General features: G+C 37.5%; 1 protein-coding gene across 3 annotated transcripts in view; it reads right to left on the minus strand.

Annotated features, from left to right (window-relative positions):
- Positions 1-27,082, minus strand: part of LOC122796327 (maternal DNA replication licensing factor mcm6-like) — a 501,477-nt gene that overhangs the window by 328,501 nt on the left and 145,894 nt on the right. For all 3 annotated transcript variants that reach the window (XM_044064723.1, XM_044064721.1, XM_044064724.1), the window contains exon 5: positions 3,439-3,598. In XM_044064723.1, the coding sequence (XP_043920658.1) occupies positions 3,439-3,598 (160 nt within the window). The remainder of the gene's footprint in view (positions 1-3,438; positions 3,599-27,082) is intronic.

The following is a 27,082-nucleotide window of genomic DNA, read 5'->3' on the forward strand; positions in this document are numbered from 1 at the left end:
TTGAGGTAAATAAGCATATTACGGCCATTCTGGAATAAATCTCATCAGAAAGGACCCCAATACTGCAAGTGAGAAGTGAAGCTTAAGGAGTCTGGGAGGGCAGTCACCTCACTAGGGATGCGGATGGTCTTTAAGGTGATGCCTGAATTTGTTTGATTTCCACAGTAATGCTGCTAATGCTAGTAATGCTGGGGTAGAAGCTCATAATGCCCCAATTTGCACATATATCACACCAAGTTCTCTGACCAGAACAGGACAGCTCTGGTCTTAACTCCATTCTACAAATTTTTGTAGTAAGAAACACTATCAGCATGAGGTGGACCCATTTCCCAGAGGCACCCACATACCCAATTCCAACAGAGGAAACAAGGTAAATGTATAACCCACTAGTAAAGCATCCATGATCAGGTCCCGTAACATGCACTGCTACAGGAATTCCACATAAGACTGATGGTAACAGGCCCCTCAAACTGGATGACAAAAGGTCTGACAAAATGGTTTCTGCTATGATGAGGTGACATTGCAGCCATTGACATCACTGTCCAGAATACCACCCTTATCCCTAGGTGTAACAATGGCAGCATGAATATCTCAGCTAACCCAAGACTCAAGTGGAGCAGAAAGGTTGGAGTTCAGACCTTTGCAGCATCCTTATCCAGGTTATCAAGACTACATTTTTGTATGCTCCCTACAGGCAAGATCAATGGACAATATAGTCCAAGACTACTCCAATGAAGGCAATTCTTCAAGCTGGGCTCAAGAAGACTTCTCTCAGTTAAAGTAACCCATTCGTATACACGCAACTTATGTTGTCATCTAAGCACCCAGTCCATGGATGCTTCCAGGGATTCCCTCAATACACCCCCAGAAACAAGATGTTCTGGTAGGGGAAACACCATAAAAGTATTTCTTTTGCAAGGCCTCTGCCAGTACATCTAACACTATTGCACACAATATGCACTGAAAACAGATGTGTCACTCTAATGAAGGTGATTGCTCAACCAGCCCAAGCTGAAGCACACTTGTGCAGACTACAGAACTGAACATACCAGAAGGTGCTTATACTGCCCAGTGGCATGATCCAGGGATCCTGCAACACAAGGTGCAATATTTCCTGCAAAACCATCACCCAAAAAATGACCTCCAGACAAACATTTCACTTTTTCATTGATAATGAAGGCATGCAGGTGCATAACCTTTTTCTTTCTATGTTGGAGTAACAAGATGCTGTGCAGTAACAATATATGAAGTTTTCTGGTAGATGACCAAACAGCTTTAAGATACAGCTGTATGTGTCTACCATCTGCCAGTTTTTGGTGACTGCCTTTCCAAGCTGGGGATAACCTGGAGAACAAGCATCACTACAGACAGTCCTATGGAACACTTGGATCCAAGACTGGGTCACTGGAGTCGCTCAGCTAGGAACTTTGCTAGCACAGCCAAAGCAAGCCCTCATTCTGTGGATTAGCTTCTTGCAAAAGCCAGAGTACGATGGGGCAGAGACCATTGAGCCCTTTCCTTTGTGTTCAAAGTCCATTTCCTCTTGGGAACGTTCTTGGGGAAGATTCTGAACACTAATAAAAAGGAGGCATTATCTGGGAAGGGAACATCCAAAATGGGTCCACTTAAGCTCAACTTTAGACAGTTTGAGCTCCAAGGTCTTGCAGGTAACATTATTGTGCCTGTTGCCCTTGCAATAACTTCACAGTTTAAACAATTTGTTTACCCAAAAACTGACTGTATAAACTGGATAATTGTTTTTATTATCCCTAATGAAAGATTGATGAAAATCTGTTAGATTTTCAGTGCCAAATTCAGATAAGAGAGGAATCAGGAAAGGAAAAGAACTGACAGATACAAGCTTCACTGCCATAACATAAAAACCCTCTTGCCCACCCTATCTAAAACGTCATCAAGTTGGCAAGGTAGAAAGACATCTGTCTGGAACATGCACTTTCTCTAGGAAATTTCACACAGCCATATGCCTTAGGATGTTTGGTCAGGTTGTAAAGCTCTCTCCAGTAAGGGTATATAGAGAACAGCGGCTTTACTAAGAATTCAGCAAGTTGGGATAATTCCAAACTGCCAAACAGAATCCTCTATGATAAGCCCCATTGAAGAGATGTCCTAAATTCTTTATCCTTCTAACAAGATACTAGACAAGTGTTTAGAGAGGCTGACTCACCCAGTGGACAACTAAAGTTCTTCAACCTGCCATTTTCAGAGTTACCTACCTTTAATATTAAGATTCTTTTTTCATGAGACTGAGGAAGATGCCTTTCTAAGTGCATTAAAGGAGACTTGTGTTCACTTAATGACAAACAAGATCACCAGGGGTCAGAACACGAGACTCAAACATAATGCAAAGTGCTTAGCAGAGATGAAGCATGGATGTAAGAGGCCCGCACAGGACTAAGTATCATCTTTAACCAGTGTTCCCATGGGATCACCACCTTCTAGGACAACTCCCATAAACAGCTCACACATTTACAATAGTAACCTCGACAGGCCTAATGAAGAAAAGACCACTATTCTAAATGCTGTCGACTAGAGCTAGTGATGTGCTTAAAAAAACACACGTGTGTGCGTGTGGGGGGGGGGGGGACTTCTTGGCCCCAGTTTCTCCAATTAAGCCCATAACAGGGAAATTGGAAGATTTCTCCATGTAGATAGACCAGGTTCAACTTATGCTGTGGACATTAACATGAAAGATATGGTGCAGATACCTTGGGACACTCAAGGTAATTTCACAGGTACTCCCCTACAGTGTTCCTTTTCTATATGCTCCATTCTTAAGAAGGGCCATAGTTATATCAATTGGTACTCTGGGCTCTCTCCACAATGAACCCCTCCCCCTCAAACTGAAGACACCCCCTCACCTCTTTCCTAGTTAAGGTACTTTCCTTAATTTAAGGGAGGCTCAATTCAATTATCATGATGTGATGTCAAGAGTAGACTTGTCAGGAGAGCTTTCAGATGGAACTCTAGCTTTTTCTTTGGTCACTTTCAGATGTCTGGGATGAAGCACTGGTATTTGCAGCAATACATCATGCTGTCCACCAAGCCAAAAAATAAATTAATCACTCCAATATGGCTCTTGTTTACAATGTAGCAAATTAAATAGTACCTAAAAAGCTTACGTGTAAAGCCTTTTTTCCCTCAAAATTAACAATAGGGATCCCAACTGTTAAAATGGGACAAGAGCAAAGTCTACCCTCATCCAAAACAAAACAGTATGCATCAGCAGAAAGCATGCACTCACCCAAGTGCAAGGAAGCAAACAGAAGTCATGCAGCCATCCCGTGTGTGAGGATGAGAGAATATTTAGCTAGGTGTCAAGAAATATCAATTAATGTAGTCATGGATAGTTAGCTACCATAGAAGGCTTCTGGAGCCAAATGATGCATTTTTGTAGATTACTAACAATCTAATACTAACCAGTCAATGCAGAAACATCAGGGACAACTATCAGTGTTCCTGTGAAGTCGCATCTATCTCCTGCCTGTGCAGTTTCCACCGCTTCAGCTCGCAGAATGATCTCCACACTGCGTGGAATAGCTCCCTGTGGGAGCTCCGCTTGTGTTTCCTGAATTCTCAGCTGCAAGTACAAATCAACACAGAATTAATTTCACTCAAAGATTAAGCATATGTGATAAAATGAAAAGGTAACCTTGTAGCACAAGTTTTCTAAAGCAAACTAAGCAATTAATTGAGAGAGTACATGCTCTTGATTCATTGATAGGATCTGTGACGACCCCTTTTTACCCCAGGCCAGTAATCAAAGAGCCTCAATCCTCACCACGGACACTGGCAAATGGCAGTCACTAAAACGGGAATGAATCTACACAGAATTTTATCAAGCACAATTTCCCTCAGGGGCACACAGGGAACTTGATCCAGAACTGGGACTGAAAATTTGTTTCGCCGGATTCCAAACAAGACTCACCTTGGAACATTGTGTCCCAAATCCAAGTATCGGATACACACTTGAATATCTGATTTTACACACACACAAGGCTGACAAATTCACCAACTGTCCCCCCTTCTCCAAACCACAAGGTAGACCATTGCCACCAGTCAAATACTCCAATGCTCTTACAAAGGGTAAACAATTAAACTGTGTCAAATTAATACGTTTATAAATGCTAGAGTGTGACCGAAGCATTAAGGCTTATTGGAGTGGCCACAGTGTCACTATAATAAGCACAAGTACTCTTAAGATGTTAAAAGTAGTCTCTAAAAGACCAGCCACAATGAAAAGGTATAAAAATATTTAAAAGATAGGAGAATATTTAATATTTAGTTACAATAAACAGATTTTCAGTCACAGGAAATATAAAAAACACAGTTGGATAGAATCTTACAGGGACAGAAAAAGAAAATAGACTAATCTTACTGTACTTTTCCTAACTGAACTAATGAGAAGCTGTCCCTAGTTAACTCGCTTAGTATCGCAAGGCAAGATGTACTGCTGAGATGCTCACTTCCATAAAGCAAAATGAGATACTACTCACTAACTGAACTGACTCAACAACTGAACTGTGATAACTGACAGATCTTTATCAGATTTCAGAGAAAAACAAAAAACAAACTGCTGCTGCCAGAGTTCATTCCTTCAGCTGATTACATCACCACCACATCTGGTCACCTAACTCTGGCACAATACATATTCAAAACTCTTAAAATTCTGTTGCATTTAACAATTTTTACAAATGCATTTTTAATACAAGCATCTGTACAAGTCAATGTGACAGTCAAATGACTGAAGATTTACAAAACTTCAGCCAGCCATGCTGGCATATGCCACCTATGCACCATCTTCTCCTGATACAGCTGGCAATAAGTCGCATCACAGGATCATTCATACTAAACAGCACAGGCAAAGCCTGAAAAGCAGGCAGATGCATTACAGCATTTTCTTGTACAGTGCTGCAGTGGTCCCCCCCACCACATATTTTTTTCTGACATTCCTTAATAAATATTCAAACTTATTAAAAGCTGCTCACAAAACTGGCTACCCCTTGGTGACATCACCTTATCCATTAAAACTTAGACACGTCCCTACACTACCCATGTAGTGGCATCAGCAAGGGTTAATTTGAACAGCTGTCCCCATAACAAAATATGTATATAACTGGTTTATTAAAGAACGGCAAATATAAACAGTTAACAGCCTGCAGCATATAGGCACTGCATAGCATGGTGTTTGAATCCCAAATTGTTCAGGGACACAAAGAAAATTTTGAATATCACATACTTCCTTGTAACTGCATACCATTTCAAGACAGTCATGGCACTACACAAGGTTGATATACTTCACTCTTATTTAAATGCAACAGTACACAATTCTTTGTTGAATATTTTGGTTCTGTATGCTGTACAGAAACACAAGGGTAATTACACTTTTCACTTAAACATTCAAGTACAACTACCTGAACCAGATAAACTACAGCAAGGATTATGAATAGAGCAACATCTTTTGTACAAAAAAATCCATCTTTTTGACAGTGAATTTAAAAAGTTTCACAAATAGATTTGGGTAAAGCTGAAAATCTATATGAGCTACATATGGAGACTACCTCCATGTCTCATCCACTATGGAAAATAATCAGACAATTAAAATATTTAATTACAAACCACACAGTTATGCTAGTGAATCCAACTGATTGTGGTCATTAATACAACAGATTCTTTAAAAACAGTATATAGATAAAGAAACTTTGACCTGTTTGGAAAAAAAAAGCATCTGAAGTAGTACAAAAATGTAAACAAAAGTTATATATTTTTGAAAAGTATAAAAAAGAAATATGGACATGGGAAAGAAAGATTTGATATAGTGCAATATTTATGCAAAGGTGAAAGCCAAATTAATCAACATGAAGACAGCCCCAAAGTTATTCAAAAAAAAAATACAAAGGCATTCAGAAATGGAAATTTTCACAATAAAAAATAACACAAAGAGGGAATGTTAAAAAGATGATTAGTAAAGTAGAAGTTAAAAAAAATAGAAGTTGAAGATATGGAGTGCCTGTGAAGTGAAAGATTTGAAGTAGAAGGTCTAACACAAGTTAGATCACAGCATGATGGAATGAGCCCCCAAAGTAAGAGGAAACAGGAAAATCATGAGATATCTGAAGTAGAAATATGGACATGGGAAAGAAAAATATTTAATATGGTGTAATATCTATGCAAAGGAGAAAGCAAAACCGATTAATACAAAAAGAGCAGCAACAAAGATATTTGAAGAGAAATACAGGCAAAAGGAATCTAGACATGGAAAACTTTACAATACAAAAAATAAGATAAAGAGGAAAAGTAGAAAAGGAGATCAGTAATGGAGAAGTTAAAGAAATAGAAACGTAGGTCATGAAGTACCTCCAATGTGAAGAAGGATTCAGTGTAAAAAAACTAATTCAACAGGACAGAGCAACGGAACTCCAGATTAATGGAAAACCAGTGGAATGGGAAGCAATTGGTTAGGTGCCATATGAAGACATTTTGGAGCCTTCCACAGAAAACCAGTGTAAATATTCACTAAGCTGGACAGCAAGGGAAAGAACAGGAAACTGTGGAAATTCTGACTTCTCTGTTTTATGGAGAATTGGGTAAAGTAAAAGGAATTGAAAGACCACAAAATAGATAAACAGAGGTAGAAAAAGAAACATTTCAAATGTCCTTTCAGACTATATAAAGTACTACTAGACATTGCAGAAGTTTGACAAAAGAGGTTTATGGACTGGTGGCTGGAATTATAATATTGTTAAAATAAAATAAATGTACGTATACAAAGCATGATGAATGTGGAGGAGAATAGTGATGATGTAAAATACTAGGGACAACCCAAAACATGTTTGTTGTGGAAAAAGAGACAAGTAACTATGACAAAAGAAAATGTTACATTTGTGTGGAAATGGGACATGATGCAAAAAATGCAACTTGAAATTTTATAAATGTAACAAATCAGACATTTATGGAAGGATTGGGAAAATGAAAAAAGGAATTTTAGTAGTAGTAGAAAAAGAAAAAGGACATTGAAGGTTCTGAAATAAGGGATGAAGATGACAAATTTGGAGGTTGTAAAATGGAAGGGTGAAAAGACAGAAAATAAAATTTAAAGGGATAAGTACAAAAAAAAAAAAAAAAGAAAGGAATTGATGCAAAAGATTGGGACTTTGTATACTGGTTAAAGTGTTAGACTCCCAGACACAATGTACAGTGTTTAAGTCTCACCTTTGGGAAGGAAATTGGTTAGGCTTAGATTGAATGACCTTTAAGAAAGCTAGCCTAGTAATTAGCTATAAACTTATGAAACTGTGAAGTAAAAGGGAAAATGAACATTTTAGAGGGTGCTTTTTTAATGTGAATGGTATTAAGAATATAGTAAGGACAGGAATTTTGGAGCGGTGCAATACATGAGATGTGGATGTAATTGTATTAAAATACAAGATTTTTAACAAATGAAAAAAGATTACAGAGAATCTATGGGGAGGAGAGCATCTGCACTTTGGGAAAAGATGCTCTGGAATAACCATATTTTGTAGAACTACAGTAAAGATAACTATCAAAAATAGGAAGCTTAATTAACTATTGCAGATTTAAAACAGAAAGAACAAGTGTATATAATTATAACATTACATGCTTATTCTAATAGCAAAGAAAGGGGAAGCTCATTTCATCAAATTTTAGACTATGTAGTGATGAATACAAATATTAAACCACAAATAGTCTCCTGTTGTAAGAGGCAAGTGGAAAATAAAAGGAAGTGATATAAGAAAGATGTTAGACATTATAGGATGTGGTAAGCTAAAACTTTGGGACAAAAATGCATACACTTACAAAAGGGGCATTATAGAACTAAAATAGATTTTTTATAGTATCCGAAGGTTTATAGGAGAAGGGTAGGCAGTTACAACAGGATTTTCTGAACTTCTAATATTATGGCTAGAGCTGGAGGAAAACAAGGAATATATAAAAACAGGCAAAGGAATAAAAAGGATAAATGAGACTAGCATGAAATGAAGGAAAGGGATTGGTAGCCGTTATGGTAAGCTATTCCTAAGATAACATCTTATGAAAACTATTTTGAATGGTGGATATACAAGGAAAAATAAGTTTGTTTTTTTTTTTTTTACATTGGCAATACGTGAGAAAAGTACAGAAAGAAAATAGAGAACATGATGCATTGTAAGATTTAGAACATGACAGAAAGGACTTTGGCAAAGAAAATTATATGAAAAATCAAGAAACAAATACAAGGAGTGTTATATAAGCAAAGATTTTTTACAAGGAAAAAGTATCAAGTCACTTGTAGTAAAGGAAGATAATCGTATAAGGAGATAAAAAAAACAGGAAAGGAGAAACAGAAAACAAAATATGAACATGGTAATACATGTACAAGAAATGTTTAAATAAAAAGGTACTGAAAAAACATGGAAAGTAAAAACATGGAAAGTAAAGTTAGCAGAATAAAGAGTTGGAAAAGGAGATTTTCTTAAATGAGCTAGATAAAGTATTAGGACAAGTAAATATAGGTTTGTCTGCAGGTCCAGATGGAATAGGGCATGAAGTGTATAAAAGTAAGGGATTTGCAAAAACATTTTTTTAAAGATTTTGAATGAATGAGGTGGTATACTTAAATTCATATGAAAGAAGGAAGACAGAAAAAAATTGGAGGCCAATCACACTGAACAATGATTTAAGATATTTAAGAAAATACAAGAGAGATTTGAATTTAAAATGGAAAATATTATGGAAGCTAGCATGTATAGTATAAAGGGGAAGGGTTGTCAAGAATTATTAATAAGGGAAAGTCATGTTAGGAGACCTGAATAAGACATTTGACACAACTGGACATGAAATATTATGGGTAATAATGAATTAATATATTATAAAGTGAGAAAGTTGGAAATTACTACTACATAAAATATTTGTAAATGACTGGTTAGGCCAAAAGGTACATATGAAAAGTGGTGTAAGACAGAGATGTCCAGTGAGTTGTATACTCTCTGCATTAATTACAAATGTGATAGTATATGAAATAAATTACAAAATGAAGGAGGCAGGGTATACAACACCTGAAGGGTTAAGAATTCCAGTTCTGTTAATATATGCAGATGACATTATAATTTCAAAACAATATTTGGATAAAATTAATAATTTGCACAAATGAGCATCTAGAGATGATGGGGATTGTTTGAGAGAGAAAAGTAAAGGTTTAAATGATGCTGTAAAGATTGGCAGTATATATTTTACAATGAATAAAATTTTTATGCTAGGTATAACATTTGGGAAAAAAGATGCAAGTAGAATTCAATAGGAAAAACAGAAGAAATTAGACAAACCTGTCTTTTCTTGAGAACATACAAATAATTCAGGAAAAAAAAGGCTTATTTGAAAAATTTCAGGACTGAGGGAAAATAGCATACTTGTATCACCAACAGTACTTGGAAAGGAATTATTGCAGATATTTTTTCATTCATATGGAGTTATACATTAAATATAGTAAAGATAGTTTTGTATATAAATGAGGTGTATGGTTAAATAACCCAGTAGTATACGCTAATCCATTAAACTTAAAGTATTAGAATGGATAAATGAAAAAGATGAGATTAGTAGTAAAATTGTATAAGTATAATAAATATTGGGGTATGGTAAAATAAATGTGTATAAAAGAAATAAATTACCACCAAGAAAAATATATTTCTCAGGAAAATAAAAATTGAACAGAAAAATATAGAAAAAGTGTGGCATAAGAATGTAATTATAAAAACATTACTATGTAAAAACCTGGGAAAATGTAACAGATAAAAACATTAAAGCTATAAAAATAAGAAGCAGATGGTGTAATCAGAAAATAGAATGTTGGATTTTTTTGTGGAGTCTGGTAATAAATAAGGTACCAGTAAAGGGAGTGTGCCATAAAAGAAAAAAGTGACAGAATAAGTTTAGTGCCAAGAGCGAGCGAGCATGTATTTTTGAAATGTAAAACAAAAAAAGTTATGGGGAAAACTATGTAGAGAGTTTTTTGAAGATATGAAAGAAGTGGATAAAATAAATATGGATATTATAAGAACAGAAGTAAAGACGGTGTTAAAATAGAGAAGGTGGGTATGGAAAAAGGAGTTGAGGGTCTAACATGGATGAAAATGTAGTAGGATTGCGTAAACATACATTTGTACAAGTGTAAATATTTTATAAACAAGTTATTTTGTATATAAAGGACCCCTACTCTGACAGGGGCTAAATGATCTTTTATATCCACCTGAGCTATCACCAACTTGAGCAGATGGGTCCCTCAGTTTAACATGTCATCTCAAGGATGACACACTCAGACGACACACTCAGGAGTACAGCATCCCCCATTATACTGTACTGCAATGCCAACAATCCATCTCTACCTGGTGTGGTAATAAAAATCATAGCCTACTGCAAAAGCAAGTGTGCTGCCTGTTGCTCAACAGGCACTGCATACTTATGTCATATGCACAGCATGAGTCGCTTGCATAGCTACAAAATAACATGTCCAAAAGTCCTTCTAAACTAATAGCTCAATTACTCTTGCAACTACATACCCACCAGAAACAGATATCTGCATTGTTTTCACCAAACTGAATTCAACTTGCTCCTCCTCTGTACTCCCTTCCTTATTGCAACCACCACTTTTGTTCTGTATCACACCTGCCTCTTAACTCTCCCCCCTAAAATACTTCCAAGGAAGGAAACTGATCACTTTTTGGTTCACCTCTCTGCTACTTCATGTCTTAATATACTCTATACATCCTACAGCTTCTTTACTTTCATTCTGATACAGTCATCACACAAAACTGCCATATACTTCTCTATACTTCTCTAGTGGTTACTCTTATACTCATTAGCTTATGCCACCAATACAGAATACAGTCACATAGCATTATAATACTAAACCATATTGCCTCATTTCACTCTACCAACTACCATCACTTCTTCTAGTAACATTTTTCTACAATACAATCCATGATCTCCAAATTCTTCTCTCACCTCCATCTTCACCTTTGTCCAGCACTTCGCAACCCTGTCTACCTCACGAAGCATATTTCTTATCCACACATTTAATCTTTTCTAGCATTAAAATATTATCCACTTCGATGCAGGCAGACTCTCTAGACAGCTCCTTGCTACTGCCAAAGTACTTCCTAGCCATTTTACTCTCTCAATGCATCCTACAAGTACTCCAAACTACCAAAATACAACTTCAGTCCAATTACATTTCACTAGTGAGGGCACACACTGACATGAATCCAGGTCCTCCACCATTCTCCAATGCCAATGTTCACAACGATAGCCACTTAATGTATTGCTTAATATGCATGGTATACAAAATAAACAAATTAGTTCACTCAGACATGGGATGCAGACATGTTATTTAACTCTCATTCCCCAGATGTGGTTAGTTTATATGTAAATTGCCAAAAGAACTTTTCGCAATCATTGAGGATGCATTTTCCTCACTGTTGTGAAACAAACTTTGTACCCCCCTTCCCACACAAGTTGAAAGGAGGGTTTACCCTCCTGCAATTTTTTTTTAAAATTGCTGAAAGTGGTTTCTGCAATTTTCAGATAATGTTCAGCAAATGCGCATTCAATATAGTGACATGACTCCACAGAGCACCCGGTGTCCCCCTCCAGTAAGGACACAGGTGGAATCTCAAGGGTGTATTTTCTGTTCTCCATCCAGTTATCCAAGTTGCACTTAAAAAGGGTTAAATTAGGTACACTGCTTGACATGGAAAGGGAGTCTATTCCACAAAAGGGGAGTCTTGGGACACAAATCTGTCCTGCCAACAAATCCTATTGATGTCACAGACCAGGTTGAGGCTGTGAGTGCGGGTTACTCGAGTGGAGTACGACTTGCAGATATGCAGCAGTCCCATCAAGGTGGGGTCTGAGATAGCTCTTTATGCCATACAGAGGTCAGCTCTGAGGCGCCTGTATGAGAGTGAGTAGAGGGACAGGGCTTTTAGCCCATCTGTGTAGGATAGATGTTTGAGGCCCTGGATTCTCCTGGTGAGAAACGTCTCTGGTCTCTCCAACTGCTGCATGTGCTTTGTGAGGTACATGCCAAAAGGGGCATTTCACTCAATAATGGGTCTTATAAGGGAAGAATACAGGGATGTTATGAGTTTTGTCCATGGATGACATATCCATACTAATGAGGTGGGCCATGTAGAAAGCTTTCCATACAAAGGAGGCAATATGGTGGTCAAAAGGTCAGCTTGCTATCAACCTGGGCACCCAACACCATCACAACTGATTGCATGCTTAGTACCTTGTTATTGATATGATAATTTGTGAGATGTCACTCTCCCCAAAGAGAGTGGGAGATACATTTTTTGGCATTCAGTTTGAGGCCATTTTTCTGGCACCAGTCATTTGTTTGGATGAGACCCTGTTGGAGGATGTCCACATCACTAGGGGACTTTATGACAGTGCCCAGCTTACAGTCATCTGCAAACTTGGTCAGTGATAGCCCACTAGTTTTAGCCTACACCTCAGAAAAGTAGATCACAAACAGAGGTCCTAAGACCAATCCCTGGGGAACACAGTTTATGGGTCTACTGCTTGAGTTGGCTTCCCCTGTTTTGACTAGATGCAATCTGTTCATGAATGTACCCTTATTCAACTCATGGTACATTCCATAATGCAGCTTTAGTAAAGATATATGCAAGTTTTAAACCAACTGTGCTATCTCAGGTTATCTACCGTCAACCCATTAATGGACCAAATCTTAAAGAAAACAAATACAGTTACAAATATGAGGTCAACATAAAAACCTGAACAGAAGGCTCTATGGAGGGATGCACTACCTTGGAAAATAATTTAAGCACTTTGTACAGGTCTGTATTATAGGGGAATACATATTCCCTAATTCAAAATGAATTTCTAGTATAAAAATATTCAAAGAATTTAAAGGTCAAGGTACAAGGCATTCACAGAACAGGATTTGTCCAGAGTAAACAAACTATATTCCATCCACCCCATTTATAAAATTCTACCCTTATCACAGGTGTATTTTTGAAACAGACAAGTATTCAGACATAACTTGATTATATGGTTACATAATTGGACGGTGCTGTGGTGCAGCAGTAGCATTGGCACCTCACAGCAAGAGGTTCTCCGGTTAAATTCTCGGCTGGGGTGCCTTCTGTGTGGAGTCTGCATGCCCTCCCTGCATTTGTGTGGGTTTCCTCCAGGTACTCCTGTTTCCTCCCATGTTACAAAGACATGCATCTGGAGCATTTCTCCCTGGGCCTCCACTGAAAATGGGCTTTGTTCCAAGTCAGACTTTCCCGGTTAACAAATGTTAACTAAATACATTAAAATAACTTGGCTGTTCCAAAGCCTTGTGTGTAGTGGATCATAAGTATTGCTGCCTGCAGAAATGATTCATCATAAAATTGTCAACCCTTGTTACTACTGTGTCGAAGGCCTTAAGCATTCCAAAAATCTCAAACCCCAACATGCCAAAAGCTGTCAAGCAGTAATTGTTTCAAGCAAGTTATGCTAACACCCTAAGAAAATCTGTTTTATACCTTCAACACAGTAATCTGTACCTGGATGAATAGGTTTTTCATTCTAAATGTTCCGGAAGGAGATCCTTGTGTGGAAAAGTCTTCTATATATAACTTGTAAATATACAAATGTGCATGGAGCCTCTGTAGCCAAAATGCTATTGACTGTATCCTGCAACTGTTCTACCATGTCATTTAATCTTGCAAGTTACAATCCAGTAACTCTGAGCTTGTACTGTGGATTTTAGGTGCTACCTCAGGAGGGCAAGTCTAATTGCATGAGAAACTAGCAGAAATACATTACTATGGCCATTGTTTCCTTAACCTGTTTATATTTACATATATATGCATGATGAAAGAAACTAGACTGTGGCCAGTGTCTTATTTGCTCTTAGTTGATCAGATGCGTACACACAAATTGTTTATTCTGGAAAGAAGAGGAGGCAGTTCATAAGTGAATGACCAGTGGTGTCACTTGATCACAGTTAAAGCATTACTTGACCTGGTGTGTCAGAGGCAGTGTGAAACTGTGCATTGGCTGACAGGAAGAAATTTGTGTGAAGAGTTAATTTTCTTGGACAATACAACTTCAAAGGAGGTATTCTCCACTGCAGCAATATAAAATGTAAAATCGCATCTGTAACCCATATGCGATAATAGGCATTGACAATGTGAGGTATTGCAATCTGTACCAGAGTAAATAGGGCAGTGCATGTGTAACATATACCAGCATAATTGGCTGGAGACTTTTGGGTAATTTCGTGCCATTTGACTATCACACTGACTTGCACAGATGCTTGTGTTAAAAATGCATCAGTTTTGTTATAACTGATTAAATGTATACGTTTAAACAAAGAATTCTGGAAAGGAAGGGAAGAGTAGAAGTTTTTGAAAATGTTCTATAATTTTCAAATACTGCACCAGATCTTAAAGTTCCGTGTGTGTATTACACGGAAGTCAGGTGATCAAATGTGATATCATTCTATAACAAGCATGGAGAGGATGGAACTCTTACAACAATTTTGTTTTCTTTGGAATCAAGTATAAAATTTATCAAAGTCAAATAAAAAAGTCTGACAAATTGCTGCTTCATAAGTAAACGCCCCTGCTCAGAGAAATATAAAAAAATTTGTAAAACAACCAAGTACTGAGCAGGAGTGAGAGTGAGAAAATAACAGAAGATAACAATCCAAGATGTAAAATCCACATAGTTTATTGCAGACAAGAACAAACGGATAAGCGCTTTCACTGTATCAGCTTCTTCAGATCCATGAAACAAACCTCCTAACACAAACTAGTGATATATTAAAAGCACACAGACAATTAAATAATTAACCTATCAAGAAGATGATCCAACACAAACCTCTATATAAAGGCATAGCAAACCGCAAAGAACAGAAAAACAGCAGAAAAAAAAAAAGCTCACTACAAGAATATAAATGCATAAAATAACTTAAAACATCCGTAAAATGACTTTAAACACTCCATAGAATATATAAACGATTTTCCAAAACACAAACTAATACATGAAAAAATTTTATATATAAATACATAAAAAAAACTTTAAGACGTAAGGGCATAATGTAGGCATACGCATATAAGTAATTACAAATAGTCACTTTACATGCCTGCGCTGCCTTAGGCTAGGTTTTATGGATGCCCTTTCATTTAAACCCAGTCCCCTATCAGCCCTTAAAAGTGTTATCCAGTCACTCTCTTTTCCTTCAGTGTATATCCTAACATCACCACCCCTCTGATTTGGGGTGATGACCTCCAACACTCAACAAAAACTTGTGGTCATGACCATGCGTGACCACGTGTTTAGCTAAAGCATTATGCAACGTACCCTTCCTAATGTGGTAATTATGCTCTCTCATCCTATCTCTGAGTGGGCGGTTGGTCTTACCCACGTAGAAAGAGGAACACAACTGACAGATAGTAGGTGAAGCTCCACATTTTCTTTTTAGGAATAACAACTTGAAAAGGATGTTGTGCTATCCAAGACATGATAGACATCCTAAAAAGGTAGGATGTACCAGACCCTGTGGTCACTGCAACTTTTGCCCTTTTATAGACAGCAATGTGGAGTTTTTTCATCCTGATTTGAGAAGAGTTTTTTATACTAAAGTGGAGGCGAATGGTATGACCGTACATGTCGTCTATTTGGCAGTGTGTCAGTTGTGTTCCTCTTTCTACGTGGGCAAGACCAACCACCCACAAGTTTTTGTTTAGAGTGTTAGAGGTCATCACCCCAAATCAGAGGGGTGGTGATGTTAGGATATACACTGAAGGAAAAGAGAGTGACTGGATAACACTTTTAAGGGCTGATAGGGGACCGAGTTTAAATGAAAGGGCATCCATAAAACCTAGCCTAAGGCAGCACAGGCATGTAAAGTGACTATTTGTAATTACTTATATGCGTATGCCTACATTATGTCCTTATGTCTCAAAGTTTTTTATGTATTTATATATAAAATTCTTTCATGTATTAGTTTATGTGTTTTGGAAAATCTTTTATATATTCTATGGAGTGTTTAAAGTCATTTTACGGATGTTTTAATTTATTTTATGCATTTATATTCTTGTAGTGAGCTTTTTTTTCTGTTCTTTTTCTGTTCTTTGCAGTTTGCTATGCCTTTAAATAGAGGTTTGTGTTGGATCATCTTCTTGATAGGTTAATTATTTAATTGTCTCAGTGTGCTTTTAATATATAACTAGTTTGTGTTAGGAGGTTTGTTTCATGGATCTGAAGAAGCTGATACAGTAAAAGCGCTTATCCGTTTGTTCTCGTCTGCAATAAACTACGTGGAATTTACATCTTGGATAGTTATCTTCTGTTATTTATCTAAGTCAGTTCAATTTTAGTTTGAAAGTCATCACCTTACCTTGTGGAAGCAAGCATCAAATCTTACCTTGCTGTATTAATTTAGCTAGGAACAGATATTCTTTAGACAATCAGGAAATGCATCTATTTGAATCTGCCCAACTGTGTTATTTTTATTTCTCCTGTGACAAACTCTGGTGTGTTTTATTGTACTTGGATATTTACTATTCTCTTGTTTTCTATTTTATTATTTATTATAAAAGTTTTACACTTTTCGTTGCGGATGGTCTGAGAGAACACTTAAAAATCTTTAGTACTTGTGCTTATTTTAGTGACGCTGTGGCCACTCCAAAAAGCCTTGCAGCTTTGGTTACACTCTACCATTTTAGTATTGATTTTACTCCATATAATTGGATACCCTTGTAAGAGGGCGAGTTTGGTTGACTGGTGGCAGCATGGTTACCTTATAGTCTGGGCAGAATGGGTACAGCTAGCGAATCTGTACCATCCTTTTCATAAGTGTGTGTGTAAAAAATCAAATACCCAGGTGTGGGTGTGGCAGCTTCTTGGAACTGGGACACAGTGCTCCAAAGTGATTCTTGTCTAGGATCCGGAAAGAGAGTTATCCCATTTCAGGTCTGGAGAATGTTCCTTGGGTGCTCCTGGGGGAAACTGTGCCTGATGCAGAGAGCTGCATCTGAAAATACTGTGTAAATTCATTCCTATTTTTAAGGAGCATCTCTCACCAGTGCCAGTGGCAAGGACTGAGGCTCCTTGATTACTGGCCCAGGCTAGAGAGGCCATCACAGGCGCAATACATTTTAGCATTCATAATTTTATGAAGCCACAGCACATTTACTTGCAGATATCTTTAGACTATTAAACTATTCATAAGCTTTTTTTCATAGGGCAAATGCAGTCTATGTGAAATCTAACATACTGTGTTACAACTAAAACATCACTCTCCCAGAGTATTTTACAATACAAAATAGTCATATGTAAATAAAACCTAGAACTAGGAATTGGGAAATGATCGCTTAGATTTGATATGCAGCTGATCAATTACTGTTGGAACAAAAACAGCCCTAGTAGTTTATAACTGAATATCCAGATTTGTTGTAAAAAATACTTGTACTACAAAAATGTTACCATCTTAGAAATATAACCCTATAATATACCACAAATAGCACACATGAACTTTAAAATGTTAGATTGTCAAGCTACTTTATGTTCTTTTCAATAGCAGGGGTTATGTAACTATTGTTCAATGGAGAATGCAGTGTATACCCAGAAAACAATTGCACTGAGTTGCTGTTATAGCAAAACATTTTAGCTTCCTCATACACATTTAAGAGGATTTATTTTATCACCGACAAGACTGCACTGTCAAAAATCCCTGCACTCTTACTCTTTTCCCTTATTCTGGGTGTACCTCTTTGGTAAGTGATCCACTGGTGTAAAAGTCAATGTTAGTATGAGACGTTTATAGAAAATCAAAAACCACCACCCAAGGGTCCGTGTTCCTGCATAAATGAATAAGTACTGGCACACAAACACAGGAACCGGTATCGGCAGAAAAATACAGTCCACATGCACAGTTCCCAAAAACATCTAGCCACAAAGAGAAGCAGTTGTCACTTAATAATATAAAAGAGTAGAAACTCCAAATACATAAAACTTTCTATTTATTGGTCCATGTACAAACTCGGCAAGCGCTTCCACCCTACTGGGCTTCTTCAAGCCAAAAACAAATATCCAATAAATAATCCAACAATGACATCACTTCCTGGGAATTAATCACTAATATAGAATTCAGTGCTCAAAAACATTATTAAAATAGTATAAAATCAGAAGCAATGTGTTTTTCAATCAATAGCACATAATAAATGCACATACCATCGCTAAATATTTTCACTTATAAAACTTGCAGTTTCATTTCAAAATTCATTCACAACACACTGAATACAGATATATAAAAAACATATAATAATTATACATATAAAAAATATAAGAAAAACAAATAAATAAGCTAACTATGTTGAAGGGAAGAAGGTTGAAGGTTTAGTGTAGAGGGTTATCTGAGGTCTGTTCTACTGTATAGTTAGCCTGTTTTTCTTATATATTTTTTATATGTATAATTATTATATGTTTATGCAGGAATACGGACACTTGGGCGGTGGTGTTTGATTTTCTATTAATTTTGTTTTACTGTTTGCTGTCCGAGAGTCATGGCAGAACCAGTCACACACAATGTTGAACTGCCTTATAATCCCCAGCATGGTCAGAACCTTCATAGATTTGAAAGCTGTGTTTCTGGAGAGGAGAACTCGCTACTTGTGTATGACGTGGTGTCTAACTCAATGGAGGAGTCGAATGCCAAAGCAAGCTGTAGTGGTTTGTCTACACTGATGAATCAGCTTGAAATTGACTTTATTAAGTTAAAGAGAATGCAACTCCAACGCCAGCACTTTGAAGTTTGTATTGTGCGCAGGATTATACCAAGGGGACTGCGAGTTTTAAAGATGCCAACTACAGGTATATTGTATCCGAAACTTTTATACAAATGGCAACAAATTAACATTGTCACTAGTCTCCAGTATATGATGTTATTAAATATTTCCGCCCTGAGGAAGAAGCTTTACGAGGTTGAATTAAAGAACAATGTTTTATTATTGAAACTTATCCAGCAGTGGTGGTTGATAGAAGTACTGAGAGATTATTAGACAATGTGTATTTGTTTGAAAAAAAGTTGATGGAAAAGAAGCAGAATAAGATTCAAAGAGACACCAGCAATTTTAAAAATGGCCAAGTCTTTACTTGGCCTAGGACTATATTTGAGAAGAATGGATAGGGGAGGGTAGCTCCTAATATGCTTAAACCTAGAAATGATTTACAAACTGTATGTAATGAAGGGAATAGTCAACCTGTTAAGCCTGATGGGAAGGATGATCAATTAGTGATACCAGAAATATTGTTGTTACAACAGCTATTGTGCATCATGAAGATGCAATCAATGACATACTACAGTCACCTACTGTAAGCCCTGATGCAGTAAGCGAAAATGGAAGTTCTAATACCCCACATATTAATGGAATTATAAGTTCAGAACAGCATTTAGATGCCATTGACAGCTTGGTCAAGGGTGAGACATCAGTTAGAAGGAAGGTCAAGAGTAATTTGAATCCAGCACTTGTTGGGTCAGTTGGCCCCACTCCTTTCCCCATCTCCACTTTTTCGGAGAGGAGGGACAGACAGATCCATGAGCAGGGGGAGACAGAAGAGGAGAACAGATGAGGAGCATGTGGGACCGACATTAAAGAAAATGTGGGACAAAACCATCAATTGTTAGTATGGAATATTTCCAACAGACAGTTAACTCAGAATGAGATTGATGTTTTAGAAAAGGGACTTGCATTCATACCCTCCATTAAGAGTGATGTGACTGACTCAGTGATGGATGTTAAATTATTTGCTCGCAATGTACAACTGAGGTTGGATTTTGGTGATGGTATATCTACCAGGTCCAGACAGAATTTTAGCAAGCCTAGTACATATGTTCCTAACTTGCACCCTCTGATAGATGCCTTCTGTAAATTAGTACAGGAGGATCTACATAAGCTAGATATTAGTAGTAGAAATAAAAAAATGGCATGGTAATTTATTACCAAGACAGAGAGTAGCACTGAAAACACTTAGAAATGATCGAAATGTTATAATTAGACCAGCAGATAAGGGAGATCCTGTTATTATGGATAGGTGTGACTAGTATGAAGAACATGCTTGGGAATACTCGGTTTTACTATTGTATCACCTCCCAACAGGTTGAAAGAATAATTAATAGAGCATCAGGTGTGTTATCAAGCCTTCGAAGCAGAGGCTCGATTACTGATCTGTTGTTTAAATTTCTGTTCTGTAGTGCATCCTTTAATACCTAGAATACAAGGGATGCCAAAAGTACATCAACACCCAACTTGTCCACCTATGAGGCCCATTGTTGCTGGAAGAGGTTGGATAACTGAACCCGTTTCCCTGTATCTGGAATCTAAGCTTAGGCCAGTAGTCAATACATATACCCATATTTTAAGAGATACTAAACAAATTTTGTTGATGTTATATAACAAAGTCGACATTGCCCCATAAACTACTATATTGGTTAGTTACTTTGGACGTTCAGTCCTTATTCACCATCATTCCAAATGATGATGGAATAGAATGTGTCAGGAGGTGCCTGCAGAATAATCAGAGTTCTCCTGAAATTTCAATCAATACCATGTGCGACTTGTTACAGCTCGTATTAAGTAATAATATCTTTACTTTTAACAATAGAATTTATAATCAAAAGGATGGTGTAGCTATCAGCACTTCATGTGCCAGCAGCTACGCCAACCTGGTCATGGCTGACTGGGAAAAATGTAGTCTTTTTGAAATGGAATATATTAAGACGTCAGTTGTGTTATACGCACATTTTGTAGATGACCTCTTTTTGATTTGGACTGCTAGTGAAGATGATTTATACAATTTTTTGGAACAAATGAATTCTTTAACTACATATTTGAAATTTACTATGACAGCATCAAAGGTTATGGTTCCTTATCTAGATGAGTTTGTTGAAAGACTTCCCAATAGGTTGTTAAACACTGGGGTATATAGGAAGTCCTGTTATAGGAATTCCCTCTTACATACGACCAGTATGCACCCCAGATTCGCATTCAACAATATAGTGAAAGGACAAGCTATGAGAGTTTCACGTCTTAATTCTACAGATATGGGTTTCCATAATGAATTATCCAACCTACAGCAACAATTATATGATAGATCTTATAGTTTACAAAAAATAGAGAAGGGCTTCTTGGGTGTTGATGTTCTTAGAAAGGAAAGGGCTTCACCATATTTTATGGCTAGAAATGACACCATCCTTGGAGGGACTGATACGATAGGTGTCAGTAAATTCCAATTGGGAAACTAGAGTTTCGATTTATTATACTCAAGATGTCAGAGCCATCAAAGACATCTATTCTAAACATTGGGACCTATTAACAGTTGATCCCAATATTCATGATATAGTGGGCCATATGCCAAGGTATACGTATAAAAATAGTCTTAATTTATATAGGATTTTGTGCAACTCAAAGTTGATAATTATGTGCCAAATTCTATTGCTGGCACTACTCAGCCTTGCCATAGGTGCAGTTATTGTTCACTGATAAACAATACAGCAATGTTTTTATACCACACAAGGGTACTTGGAAAATATTTCCAAGTTTTTACATCTGTATTTGATGCCTGTTGTTTGCAAATTACCATCTTATATCAAGGATGTCTTTGATTTTATATCAAAGATAAAGGATATATGTTGGAAGGAAGATATGTATTTTGTAGTAATAGATGTAGTGAGCCTGTATACTAACACAAGGCATGAAGATGGAAAGATGGCTATTAAGCACTTTATGGGTAATGAAAATGCGGTGGATTATGTATTGGAATTGTTTGATATATGTTTAACCAACAATATGTTTGAATTTAATGGTTCCATGTATAAACAGAAGCAGGGCACAGCTATGGGGGCAGCCTTTGCCCCTAGCTATGCAAATGTATTTATGGGATTTTTTGAAAACAAACATATATATACTAGTGCCTTTTTCAAGAAATATGTACATACATATTACCGCTACATTGATGATTTAGTGTTCATTTGTCAAGGGGGGCAACAAGAACTAGATAAATTTTTAACTGAAATACAGGATAATGTAATGAATATCAAGTTTGATGGGCTACAAAAAGGCCAAAAAGTGCAATATCTAGATATTTCAATAATAGGTAATAAAGGGCAGAAATTAGAATATCAAATACATAGGAAATTTCAAGGTAGTGGTTCCATATTACATGGTAGCAGCCATCATCCTTTGCATATTATGAAAGCTATTCCCTATACAGAGTTGAATAGAGTAAATAGATTGTGTAGTAATTTTAATACCAAAGAAAAGGAACTTATATTAAGTTGCAATAAATTTAAAGAAAGGGGTTATGATCAATATAATATAAAGCAGAGTTTAGATAAAGTTAAAAAATGTGGAAAGTATTATGCTGAGGGGATGTGGAAAACATCACAAGACAGTAAAGAGAATGTATATTTTGTCTCCACATATTCTATAGCCTCAAATAGTGTTAAACAGCACGTTTTAAATAGTTGGAAGTTATTACAAAAAGAAGTAGATCATTTAACAAATAAGAATATAGTTTTTTCTTACAAGAGGGGAAGAAATATACAAGATTTCTTAATACATAGTAGGTTTAAAATGGCATGTCTGCCAATGTCGTCACAAGTTATGGAACAGGGAACAAAAAGATGTGGGAAATGTACCATTTGCAAGTTTATTGTAAAACAATTTCATCAAATTAATGATATTACATTTGAAATTAAGGGAATATATAATTGTAATTCTACGGCGGTAGTATATGGAATTGAATGTACTTGCAAAAAGTTCTATGTGGGAGAGACTAAAAGAACATTGGCTTGTAGGATTAAGGAACATGTTAGGGATATTTTGAAAAACAAGGAAACCAGCCCTTTGGCAGGGCATTTTCAAAAGTATCATGGGGGTAAGGTGGAGAATTTGAAAGTCTCAGTGTTGGATAGTATTGACAATACAAAGTATTTAAATGATAAGTCCATAAAACAAATACTAAGGAAAAAGGAATTATATTTTATATTAAAATTTAATACGCTCAAACCTAATGGTTTGAATAATGATTGTTCATGGAAAAGTTTGTTGTAATTAGTGTTTGTTAAAAATATAGCGTTTTATGCGTTTTATTTTTTCTGCATTTTATTTTTTCAACTTTTTTTCTTTTAAAAATGAATCAAATGGTTGACTGAATAATTAGAAGTAATTAATGTATGATAGTGGATGTTTAAAAGGGAGGCTAATTGTTCAGTTTAGTGAACTATTTACTCTGTAAAGGCTATTTGCCGAGGCGCTAGAGAAGAGAACAGCAGTGTGTTTCTTGTGTTACTGGATGTAACTACATCTTGTTGGATTAAAGCTTTCTACAAAGTTGCAACGGAGTTTTCCTTTGTGTGGTATAATAACAAGTGTTCGTGATCTTTTGTGGTTTTGGAAATACAGCAATGTTTATTCATCCTGTCACACAATACCGTTTTTATTTCCATCCTAAGGCTAGCTGCGAGACTAAACATATTGTTTACCTTGCATCCTGTAGGTCTTGCACAGCTTTCTATGTGGGCAAGACTGACAGGAGATGAAAAGACAGGATCAGGGAACACCAATATAATATTCAAATTAAATCGGATAAAAATGGCCTATCAAGACGTGTGTTAGAAACATCAGTTGAACACGTTTTTGACTTTTTAGTTGTACAGATGAATAGACCTACCATTAGGAGAGGTGATGTGATGAATCACACTGAACAAATTGAAACTAAATAGATTATTAGGTTGAGAGCAGATCGGCCCCCTGGGTTGAACGAGAGGGTGCCCTTAAAGCCTATGTTGAAGGGAAGAAGGTTGAAGGTTTAGTGTAGAGAGTATCTGAGGTCTGTTCTACTGTATAGTTAGCTTATTTGTTTTTCTTGTATATTTTTATATGCATAATTATATGTTTTTATATATCTGTATTCAGTGTGTTATGAATGAATTTTGAAATGAAACTGCAAGTTTTAGAAGTGAAAATATTTAGCGATGGTATGTGCATTTATTCTTATGTGCTATTGATTGAAATACATTGCTTTTGATTTTATACTATTTCAATTGTTTTTGAGCACTGAATTCTATATTAGTGATCAATTCCCAGGAAGTGATGTCATTGTTAGGAGATTATTTATTGGATACTTTGAATTTGCCTTTGTTTTTGGCTTGAAGAAGCCCAGTAGGGTGAAAGCGCTTGCCGAGTTTGTACATGGACCAATAAATAGAAAGTTTTATGCATTTGGAGTTTCTACTCGTATATTATGAAGTGACAACTGCTTCTCTTTGTGGCTAGAAGTTTTTGGGAACTGTGTATGTGGACTGTATTGTTCTGCAGATACCGGTTCCAGTGTTTGTGCGCCAGTACGAGAAGTTTGTTTTAAGTAAGTATTTTGACTGCAAGATGAGCAGACCACAAGGTGGTACAGACTTTGGGAGGGGATATTAAAATGATCCAGATCTCTTAAAATGGTCAGGGAGGATAACATTTGAGTAGTTTGGTGTTGAATTGTTGTATAACAAACCAGGTATATGTTGCATGAATTCCAATTAATTGAAGAATTAAAGACAATAAGCAACTAATAACTTAGAGAGACCAGTGTTTAATTATAGAAGGTCCACCGATTTTTTTTTTCTGCGTCTGAGAAAAACAAACATACTAGTGTCAAAGATCTGTCCAACTTGGGCAACTGTAAAAAAGATTAATCTCTCATTATATATATATATATATATATATATATATATATATATATATATATATATATATATATATATATATATATATTACATACATTTTATATACGTGTATATATATATATATATATATATATATTTAAATAAAATGGAGACATGGGAGAGATGCACACACACATACGAGAGAGATGCACACACACATCGAGAGAGAGAGAGAGAGAGATGCACACACTCACGAGAGAGAGAGAGAGAGAGAGAGAGAGATGCACACACTCACGAGAGAGAGAGAGAGAGAGAGATGCACACACTCACGAGAGAGAGAGAGATGCACACACACGAGAGAGAGAGATGCACACACACACGAGAGAGAGAGAGATGCACACACACACGAGAGAGAGAGAGATGCACACACACGAGAGAGAGAGAGATGCACACACACACGAGAGAGAGAGAGAGAGATGCACACACACATACGAGAGAGAGAGATGCACACACACAGAGAGAGAGAGAGATGCACACACATACGAGAGAGAGAGAGAGAGAGAGAGATGCACACACACATACGAGAGAGAGAGAGAGAGATGCACACACACATACGAGAGAGAGAGAGAGAGAGATGCGCACACACATACGAGAGAGAGAGAGAGAGATGCGCACACACATACGAGAGAGAGAGAGATGCGCACACACATACGAGAGAGAGAGATGCACACATACGAGAGAGAGAGAGAGAGAGATGCACACACAGAGAGAGAGAGAGAGAGAGAGAGACGCACACACAGAGAGAGAGAGAGAGATGCACACACAGAGAGAGAGAGAGAGAGAGAGATGCACACACGAGAGAGAGAGAGATGCACACACGAGAGAGAGAGAGAGAGATGCACACAGAGAGAGAGAGAGAGATGCACACACGAGAGAGAGAGAGAGATGCACACACACATACGAGAGAGAGAGAGAGATGCACACACACGAGAGAGAGAGAGAGAGAGAGATGCACACACACATACGAGAGAGAGAGAGAGAGAGAGATGCACACACACGAGAGAGAGAGAGAGAGATGCACACACACACACGAGAGAGAGAGAGAGATGCACACACACACACACGAGAGAGAGAGAGAGAGAGAGAGATGCACACACACATACGAGAGAGAGAGAGATGCACACACATACGAGAGAGAGAGAGTGCACACACATACGAGAGAGAGAGAGATGCACACATACGAGAGAGAGAGAGAGAGATGCACACATACGAGAGAGAGAGGGCACACACACATACGAGAGAGAGAGAGAGATGCACACACATACGAGAGAGAGAGAGAGAGAGAGATGCACACACATGAGAGAGAGAGAGAGATGCACACACACATACGAGAGAGAGAGAGAGAGAGATGCACACACATACGAGAGAGAGAGAGAGATGCACACACATACGAGAGAGAGAGAGAGATGCACACACGAGAGAGAGAGAGAGAGAGAGATGCACACACAGAGAGAGAGAGAGAGAGAGAGAGAGACACACGAGAGAGAGAGAGATGCACACGAGAGAGAGAGAGATGCACACACGAGAGAGAGAGAGAGAGAGACACACACGAGAGAGAGAGAGAGAGAGAGAGAGAGAGAGATGCCACGAGAGAGAGAGAGAGAGAGATGACACGGGGAGAGAGAGAGAGATCTTAGAGAGACAGAGAGAGGATTATTGAAGAGAGAGAGAGAGAGAGATCCCTCACGAGAGAGAGAGAGAGATCCCTCACGAGAGAGAGAGAGAGAGAGAGAGAGAGATCCCTCACGAGAGAGAGAGAGAGAGAGAGATGCGCACACTCACGAGAGAGAGAGAGAGAGAGAGAGATGCGCACACTCACGAGAGAGAGAGAGAGAGAGAGAGAGATGCGCACACGAGAGAGAGAGAGAGAGAGAGAGAGAGAGAGAGATGCGCACGCTCACATGAGAGAGAGATGGAGAGACATGACACGAGAGAGAGAGATGCGCGCGCACACTCACGAGAGAGAGAGAGATGCGCGCGCACACTCACGAGAGAGAGAGAGATGCGCACACGAGAGAGAGATGCGCGCGCACACTCACGAGAGAGAGAGATGCGCACACTCACGAGAGATGCTATCACACCATGAGAGAGAGAGATGCACACAAGAGAGAGAGAGAGATCTATATGAGAGAGATTTTTCCGAGGAGGGGAATCTGGGGAAAAAGAGGGGGTTTGAGAGGGGACCCCAGGAGAGAGATCAAAGAGAGGGGGTTTGGGGAAAAAGGGGAGAGGGAGGGAGGGGAAGGGGAGAGGGGGGGGGCTTGGGGGAGG

The sequence above is a fragment of the Protopterus annectens genome, chromosome 3.part0, assembly GCF_019279795.1.
Source record: "Protopterus annectens isolate FY-2018-M chromosome 3.part0, PAN1.0, whole genome shotgun sequence".
In the NCBI taxonomy this organism is placed as follows: domain Eukaryota; kingdom Metazoa; phylum Chordata; order Ceratodontiformes; family Protopteridae; genus Protopterus; species Protopterus annectens.